The following is a 10,468-nucleotide window of genomic DNA, read 5'->3' as shown; positions in this document are numbered from 1 at the left end:
CACCGCTATGCGACTCAAAACGCTTCTTTGTCTTCCTTTTCCCCTTTCCAGCATTATATCTGGCGTCGCTTCATGGGGATTCCGAAGATGCTGATCTTTCCGTCATTCCTCTTTTCGCATTTACTGTAAACATTATGCTACAGGCGCCTGTTTCTTCTCTACAGCAGTGTAACAATGATGTTAGCTGACTCCCCCCCCCTCCAATTTTTTTTTTTTTCCACGGGACTATACACAACAAAATTTTGCATACCCCGCCCTCACCCACGGGAAATTTCGTGTGGTTGACGTAAAAAATAAAAGCTCGAGATATTCAACAAAAAGGGACACAGGAGTCTTTGTTATTTACCAAACATCGAATAAGAGACAACAGGATGAGGGGAATTCCGTGACGCTCCAAACACAGGCAAATGCAAGTTCGTAAGTTATGGCCAATTACCGTAACTGGTGACGCTCTAATATGGTTTATGCAACTAGTATCTTCGGAAAAGAGAGAGAGAGAGAGAGAGAGAGAGAGAGAGAGAGAGAGAGAGAGAGAGAGAGAGAGAGAGGGCAGTGTACTCTATTGATCCAGATGGGCGTTACACCCTCTACCCAGTATCCCCTAGAAACCCTTATATTTCTCTCTCTCTCTCTCTCTCTCTCTCTCTCTCTCTCTCTCTCTCTCCAGCTCAGGTGAAACAACGCAAACTTCAATTTGTCATTTACTCCAAAGAAACGGATTATGGCCCCATTACGGAAGAAACAGATGGACAAGCAATCGCCTCCACATTAATTACATTCGAACACAGCTAAACCTTCCCATTTCCTCTAATATATCTGCGCGTTCATTTTTGTGTTCTCGAGGGAATAAATATACAAAGACTGTAAAATATGAAACGGAAGAGGGGAGTTTCATGAGCGCGGGTTACTGTTTTTTATTGTCGTTGGTACTGAAAATCCATATTTGCTACTTTAGTTTCCGCTATTTCTGTCGCAAAATAGAACCCTCACCTATAGGCAATAATTTACTGCGTGTAAAAATCTTTTCACGTAAATCACTCTGTACTGAGTAATCAATAATAATGAACATCAGCATCATTAACTACCTTTCACACGTGCACATGAAGACAAATCGTAGGACGGATCATCATCATCATATATATATATATATATATATATATATATATATATATATATATATATATATATATATATATATATATATATATATATATAGCATTCCTTTACATGAACAACCATGAACAAGAAGGCAGTAAACAAGGATGGGCATACAGTTTAATGGAGAGAGAGAGAGAGAGAGAGAGAGAGAGAGAGAGAGAGAGAGAGAGAGAGAGAGAGAGAGAGAGAGAGAGTCCATTTCCATTACGTCATAAATCAATGGATCACCGATTGTCCATGACGTCACCAATAATGACGACCTTTCCACCACGAAAAGATCAAGAGAAGTAGTAATTTCGAAGGGACCCATTTATACGCCAAGGTTCACTGAATTTCTTTCTTTCCGGTGCCAAAGTTTACAATTCTCCTCCATTTCGGCCTTTCTTGATTATCATAACCTTTGCTCCCGAAAGGAATAGGTCTGTTCCGTCTTTCGTAGTTTAGCCACACCTCTTTTCCTTGCTTTCCTTTCCTTGCATTCTTCGGGCCTAGGAAAGGGCTCACAATATTCAGTCCAAGGGCAAATGACACTGGTCTTGCAAAGGCCGAAAGTTTCAGTTTGAAGTAAAGAGCCAAAAATCCTCCTAATGAAATGTACAATATTTATACGTATTCTGCATACAAGACAGATACAAACGATTGCTTATTCCTGTAGTGTCTACTTATGTTCTAAAAATTAAAATTCACTTAACCTCACCTTTCAAGATCGTTGAGGTCTTGATTACCAAGCACCAAAAAAAAAAAAAAAAAAAAAAAAAAAAAAATAAAAAAAAATTGTCATTCTATACACAGCACCCTGGAAGAAAACATGGACTATCCCACTACCCAACTCCCCACTCCCTCTCGAAAGCCACCCATATCCAGAGCTCCCTCTGTTTCTCCGTTATCTTGCTTTCTCTTCCCTATTTGGTTCCCTTTTCCAAAGTTGACATGTGATGCCACGGCGGCATCCAGCATCAATACGGCACTGGGAAAAAATACTTTTTGAAAATAAAAATTGACACAGAAAATAACACTTCGAGAAAGAGACTTATCTGCTCTATGTTGAAGCCTAAGTTATAATTGCCAGGAATTATTCTCACCGGTGGTTAGCTCTCATCCTCCGGCAAAGGAGTACGTACCTGCAACAAAAGAAAGACAACAATAAGTATACAGAGCATAAATTTGTACAATATGTATATAAACACATACACAATATATATATATAATATATATATATATACACACATACATACACACTATACACATTTATAACATGTATGTATGTATGTATGTATATATATATATATATATATATATATATATATATATATATATATATATATATATATATATATATATATATATATATATATATATTTATACACATACATATATATATACAGTATATATACATATATATATATATACACAGTATATATACATATATATATATATATATATATATATATATATATATATATATATATATATATATATATATATATATATATATATATTCCATACAGATGCATCAAGTTCACTAAAAAGCAAAGGATGAGAGAGAGAGAGAGAGAGAGAGAGAGAGAGAGAGAGAGAGAGAGAGAGAGAATTTACGTTTATAAAATGACGTTACTATCAAATTCTAACATTTTAATTTATATCCACAGCTGTGACCAAAGGATAAATTGTACATATCACAGATTGTGATGGAATCTGTATTGATTTAAAAAGTCAGGTATTGGGGTTGCATATAATAATGAATATATTGATATGAATTTTAATAGAGATATAAAAAGAATCGAGAAAAGAAAGAATAACATACCATCACAGAAAGGCTAAGGCCTACGTGACTAAATATCCATTCATATAGCCTACGAAAATCCTTCCCAAAATTTGAAGGAAACATATTTTTATCGTGACATTAATAGGCTGGTGCTGGTCAAATACATCCCTCAGCTTTTTTGTAACTATGCTTCATTTACAAGGAAATCATCCCATCCTCACACATGCATACATACATATATATATATATATATATATATATATATATATATATATATATATATATATATATATATATATATATATATATATATATATATATATATATATATATATATATATATATATATATATATATATATATATATATATATATATATATTATACATTACAGACTCATACCTAAAAGTGTTATTTAAAAAAATAAGAACAACGCACGTGAAAAACCATTCATATTCCGTTGGGGTTTAAAATTAGCCCTGGTTGGCTTTTACGTCTTTCACAAATACTCCTCGGAAAGTCCGATGACATTTCAAGAAGAGTAAAAGTATCCCTGTATCGATTTGTGTTATCTAAAGGCCAATACTGCTACCGGGTCTTGAATTAATAAAAGCTTCGTGCCTTCGTCATCGCTACGTGAAGCTATGCCGTAACTGCATATATTTTATGTGCTTATATCCTGCGCATGTAACCATCAAGCGCTTGCTTCGTCGGCAAGTTCCACTTTTGTTACCCTCCTGCTTATTGTCTCGGCTTTCGGGTCGGGCAAGACAACGCCAGACATTTTAAACTAAGTATGTACGGTATTGTATGTGTGTACGTGCATATGTATATAATTTTTTTTTACCAAGAACTCGTTCCCTAACGGTCGAGACTCAGGGGAAAAAAAAGAAACAGTCACAGCTACAATTATGCATTTACTGTTAAATCTTGGATGAACTCCTCGTACAGTGAAACCTCCTTAACAAATTAGACGCTTCACACACCTACAGAAAAGGCTCAAAAGCAGTGCATTCAAGTCCTTTACACACAACACCATTTACTCCTATCTTGCACACATTCTCACGCTACCTGGATACTACAGCTCGTCGTTTTCAATATAAACTTCACATAATCTATACAACCCTTTCTAGGTCTTTCTCTCTCCTTCGCCCTACGTAACTCTTCTGAATTATACAAACATTTTCACCTACCTACCATCGTCAATTTTTCCACACGACTAACCTATTCAAAACGCTCTGTTCCATCTTTTCAGCTAAGTTAACCTTTTGACTCCTATGCATCGCCACATTTCTCACCATATTAATCATTATGCTTCATGAAATAAGCAAACAATTCCTCTGGAAAGCTTCTACCTTTTTCTTTCATTTGCATTTCACTTCCATAAAGGTGAGTTGGCACAACAATCCTTTCATATATTCCCTCCATACACAATTCAATATCTTCCCAACCTTTCGCGCACACACCCAGCTACCCTCCATCCTTAACTTATTCTGTCACTCAACTCTTCCCTACACCTAGTATCATCCATTATATTTACACCCAAATACTTATACAAACGAACTTCGCATCAAGATTCACTGCTCCATCTTCCTGGCTTCCATTTAACCTTATAACCTTACTCTCGCTCACATTTACTCTCAGCTTTCACCTTTTGCATAAGCATTCGCTCCTGATATTTGCATCAATAAATACTTCAACTGTAACCATGTCTTGTATTCTATTTTATTTGTTATTTAACTAATCATTCAATATAAATGTGCAATGTTACATTCCAGTCGGTTTCATAGTTCTTTGGTATATCCACTTTGCCTGTTTTCTTCCTGAATCATACGATAATAGGACCACCTGTAATTCTGTTAAATTTTCAAAAGTTCTGTTCTGTTTTAAAATACAACATCCAGGTGACTTAAATTTACTTTTTGTACTTCACACTCATACACTGTAGTTCTTAAGTCACATACAAAAGTACGTTCCTGTGGCTGAAAAGAACACGCTCCAAGATAACTTACACAAATATCACGCCTTGGCAGCGGTGACTACTTATTAACCTTCTACCCTCGTACTAAACTACATAATTCCGTCTATATCGGTCATAACCCCTGTTTTTCTATTGACTGGCGTCACAACGAAATAAAGATGGCATCAGTACTTAGGCTACGCCGTTAACACACTTGTTTATCAAGAGATAAAAGAGGATAACACTTATTTTTCTCTCAAATTATCCAGAGAACAAAAATAAATTTTTCATTGTTGTCAAGGAATTTACGTATATGTTTAGTGGTAAATTTCATCTGCACTTTACGAAATCTATTTATGCCCTTAGTTTTGCAAAATGATTTCTGTTTTACCTGTTCCATGAACAAGCACGTTACTTATGAATAACATCATTAATACTCCTGCACTATATAAAGCACAAAGTGTAAAGCATTTTCTTTACACACACAGACTACGAGAAATAGAATCCAAGTTTAGGTCCCACAAATCTTAAAACGAGAAAAAGCATAAAATATCACGTGACTGATGATTTATAAATAAGATGTCACTGCTACACTACTTAAATAGCGCCGTAATTTTAATGGTACCACTACAATAATACTGGTATTAATATTAATATTAATATTATTATGACATAAAAATAATGGCAGGAAGGACACTTAACGAGTGTGTGTTACTTAAAATCATCGACGTACAGCATATGTATAGTCTATTTTTCATATTATATACATTTTCACTTAGTTATCTACTTATTTCTTTTTAGCAAGCATTTACTACGCCATCTCTCTGAGCGCAAGCAATAACGAGAAAATAATCCTTTCAATCGAACACAGGCCGACATGCCTCAGCAACAAGTGAATTATCGGGCGCAGAGGAAAAACAAAAACAACTTATCCAGGGTAAACAAAACAAAACCAGTGCTAAATCAATCACTCCATTCGTGCTACATCAATCAGTGTAATATACGAAGCGTAATGGACTCACTCTCTCTCACTCTCTCTCTCTCTCTCTCTCTCTCTCTCTCTCTCTCTCACTCTCTCTCTCTCTCACACACACACACACAAACACACACAAAGTGCAATTTTCGATCTCAAATCAAAATGAGGAGTACATGACGGATTCCCGTGCAAATAACGCACAACTCAACCCAAACACCAAGGTCATTTCGTACTTTACTTGCAAAACCCTTCCTATGCAGAGGAGAGGTGCGGGCGGGCACGGTACTCGCTATGGACACATCGCCCCCTCATCCCATACCCTAGGAAAGTCAACGGTGGGCGGAGGTATGAGGGGGGTGCACGCTGGTGGGCAGGATAGGCTTGCATAGGGCGGGATGGGCAAGGAGGGTACGGAAGGGACGGCAGGGTGGGAGGGAAGGAGGGAGTATCCAATAGATCAATACCCAGATGGCGGCTCTCCCACGGCTGTTTAACCCATTACTGACTCTCTCTCTCTCTCTCTCTCTCTCTCTCTCTCTCTCTCTCTCTCTCTCTCTGTCAAACCTATATTACATAACTCCATGTACTTATGACGTTGACCTCTTACAATGGGGCTATATGCCCCATCACGCACAAGTAATGTGTGTCTGCTTGTGACTGACCAGTGTTATCCCCGATGGGAAGAATGAATGGGGTTCCCGAAAATCTGTGTAAATATAATGTTTTCTGGGATAACTTTTCAAAAACTCAACTGACTCAGCAAAAACCTAAAAAAAGGCCATTCTTGGCGATATAAAACAAAAAACGTAATCTTACCTATTTAAATAAAAAACGACAGAATGCAACAAAAAATATAAATACTTTTAAAAAGCTCCACGAGCTATGTCTAAAAGGAATAAATTCCAAAAAATGCAAACAACCCCGTTCTTTGTTCGGCTGTTGGCCATGGGATAGGGGGGAGGAGGAGGAGGAGGAGGAGGAGGAGGAGGACGCGGTGGTGGATGAGGTGAAGGGGACTGGTAATGTTGACTCACTACTTATTTCATATTTGTGAATTTAACAAATAAGTAACTTAAAAACTGACCCACAAAATGTCATTTCACGTTGTTTCCATTTAACCAGTATGCCCACAAATACACAATAAATATCAAATTAACCTTTGAGTTTGTAATTCCAATATATATCCATCCTGAACACACGATTAGTATACGCACATATATTTTCGTAATCAAGGTTTTAACATTTGCACACACATATACATGCATACATACATACACACACACAATATATATATATATATATATATATATATATATATATATATATATATATATATATATATATATATATATAATATACACACATATATATAGTGTATGTGGTATGTTCCATTTGCAATCACTGACTACAATGTACAAGGTACCTGATAGTTAGCTGAATGATAGATCGCTGCCAATGAGTAAAATAGAATAGTATAAAGCTACCGACCTCACTTCATTATACTAGCTACAATTAGGAGGGGGAATACCTCTAACCATCCCTTGCAGGGGATAAAGTGTATAGGGCAAACTAATAGCTAAAAGCTATAAGGGTAGCTAGTACCTTATGCATTCACACAGGGTTAAGGAGTTTAAGGAGAAAACTAGCAATCTAATATCATAATGCTGGCTGATAATACAAAGGGTATCACTTTCTGAATACACTCATTTAAGAATAAGAAATTCAAAGGGAAAGCTAACAGCCTCCTTTCAACATATTGGCTGGAAAATCTTAAGGGTGGTATACTTTCTGGGCCCATTTCTTTACAGAGGCAGGGAATTTATGGGGAAACCAGGAGCCTCAATTTCATAACAGTTGAAAATCGAAAGGGTTGCACCTTCTGGAACCTACCCATTCATGGGAAAAATAAAGGAAGCGCTTAAGGTGAATTATGACAACGCTAGCTCATAATACTAGCTAAAACAGAATGGTAACTTCGATGTGGAACAAGGTGTTTTAAGGGAGAAGCTTGAATCCTTATCTGACAATACTAGCTAAGAGTAAAGGTGGTACTTTCTGACCAACCCTTTTAAAGGATAAAGGCACTAAGTATACCCCACCTTAAAGAGACAAGGAGTTTAAGGAGGAAAGAATGCAATTTTATCTCACAGTATTAAAACAAATATATACCAGTAGCACTTCACTGAAAGCTAGCAACCTTTCCTAAAACTAGCTGAAAATAAGAATGGCAGGACTCTCTGGACAAACCTCATTAAAAGGACTGAGAGTTCAATGGGGAAAGCTACCTCAACTCACAATGCTGGTTGAAAACAGTAGGGGAAGAACTTCTGGACCAACTCCTTTATAAGGACATGGTATTCAATGGGAAATCTAGCAACCTTATTTCACAATACTAACAATATTATGGATAACACCTGGCCCACCCCTTTAAGGGGGTATGGAGCTCAAGGGAAAAAGTCAGCAACTTTATCTCACAATACTAACTAAAAATAATAAGTTGCAAAGAAGTATGGTAACACTTGGCACTAGCACTTGAATGAAAAAAAGTGTTAAAGGGAAAGGAAAACCTCATTTAATATCTACTGATCGCCTATTGACTGGTTTCACATCTGCACGATTGACAGCATTTCATTCAAATTATCCTTTCTGAGTGAATATGATAGAAATCATCAACACACAATCACGTGTGGGTTCGATTCTGATGCAAGTCAGAAATTTATTTCTATTCCACACGTGATTGTGTGTTGATGATTTCTATCATATTCACTCAGAAGGGATAATTCGAATGAAATCCTGTCAGTTGGGTCACTGCTGAATCGGGAAGCTGGGGAAAACACGTTGGTATGCGAGGCAGTTAGCCTGCCCAGGTAAAGCCTTAGGTACAGTGGTACTTAGGTTCCAACTTTTTTTATGACTTATGTGGCTTAGTTGGCAGCGGTCTTAGTCTTTCAACTGAGAGCCCTGGGTTCGCTCCTGATGTGAGTCAGAAATTTATTTCTGTTCCACACATGATTGTGTGTTAATTCTCTCTCTCTCTCTCTCTCTCTCTCTCTCTCTCTCTCTCTCTCTCTCTATATATATATATATATATATATATATATATATATATATATATATATATATATATATATATATATATATATATATATATGTGTGTGTGTGTGTGTGTATATATATTTTAAAATTTCCTTTACATACAGAAGACAAATAATCACTAAATTGGAATTAAACAAGAAAACATTTTACTGAATACAAAAAAACAAAAAAAAAAAAGCGCACAAGCCTGTGAGACTACGTACAGAGATGGTTAAAAACTAAAATAATAACCGTTGTTCTAACACAAACGCACAGTGGGTTTACGAGTGCAGTTACTACAGATCCATCTGTTTGCACAGCACACAAGAGGCACATTCAGCATCCCGTCGGTCCATTTATTATGAAAAGAACAAGGGGTTGGAACGCAGTAGAAACACCAGAGTTTTGCGTCCAGGGTCTTCAATACGTAATCTGCAGAAGCATGTGAAACGTCCGTAAGCAAGGCTTAACAAGCTGGTCCAGCCCTGAGGGTACAGAAACCTTTGTGCAAGCAACGAGCCCACGCTGATACTAGAGAGAAGGCACGCTAAGTTCGTATACATTCCATTGCTTCTCTGCGCGTGAGTGGGGTACTGAAGTATGTATGTATGTATGTATGTATGTATGTATGTATGTATGTATGTATGTATGTATGTATGTATATACTGAAATAACATACATAAGCATGATCTTTATTTTAATACATACATAACGATATGTATACAAGAAAGATGCTAAGACAATCAAACAACATCTACGAAATTTTATCGATTTGTAAATAAAAATTCAGTAATATTAAAAGACAGATGGGAGGGTAGTGAGAAATGATACGTAAGGGAAACTGAGGAAGTTCCATAATTATGTGGATGATATAATAATGCAAGGGAGACGAAGATGGCTTGGATACTTGGAGGAAAATACTATACTTCCTCCAAGGCTTGGATATACTCTTAGCGCAACCCCGGAAAAATAATATGCGATAGTGCCAACTGGGCTCCTGTGGGCACCAGAAGAGTTGGTAGACCCAGACCTGCTTCGATGAGAACTAGCCTGTGAGAAAATAGACTGAGATGAGTGGAGATCTGTAGAAGACAAGGTGCAGGAAATACATGGATGTTGAAATTTCACAGAGGCCATTTGCGTCCCGTGACGTTGAAGGCGAAGATGAGAATTACATACATACAGTACATACACATATACATACATACATACATACATACATACATACACACATATATACAGATAGATATATATTAATTTTAATAAAAAGTAACGAAAGCTAATAAGAGGAGAAATTTATAACATTTTATCTAATCATTAACAAGCGACAGAAATGTCCCCCGCAGCTCACAAACATCCAAAATAATTCAGGGGAAATTAAAATTTCTCTACAATACCTAAAACATAGTACATCTGAAAAACAGGTAAAAATGAAACGGTATTCAAATCACTCTGGCAATTTTCCCCAAGTACAAACACGCTTTACAATGCAGAGGTCCAAACACGTTTGACAACTGACACAGTGGCTCTGATAT

General features: G+C 36.6%; 1 protein-coding gene across 1 annotated transcript in view; it reads right to left on the bottom strand.

Moving 5' to 3' along the window:
- The window catches only part of kuz (zinc-dependent metalloprotease kuz), a 60,965-nt gene extending 58,850 nt beyond the window's left edge, over window positions 1-2,115 (bottom strand). The window contains 1 exon segment of the mRNA XM_067122830.1: window positions 1,984-2,115. Within this exon segment, the coding sequence (XP_066978931.1) occupies window positions 1,984-2,115 (132 nt within the window).
- Between the last annotated feature and the right edge of the window lie 8,353 nt (window positions 2,116-10,468).

This window comes from Macrobrachium rosenbergii, chromosome 21 (assembly GCF_040412425.1).
Source record: "Macrobrachium rosenbergii isolate ZJJX-2024 chromosome 21, ASM4041242v1, whole genome shotgun sequence".
Classification (NCBI taxonomy): Eukaryota; Metazoa; Arthropoda; class Malacostraca; order Decapoda; family Palaemonidae; genus Macrobrachium; species Macrobrachium rosenbergii.
The sequence above is the reverse complement of the archived record's forward strand: the minus strand, read 5'-3'. Positions and strand labels throughout refer to the sequence as shown.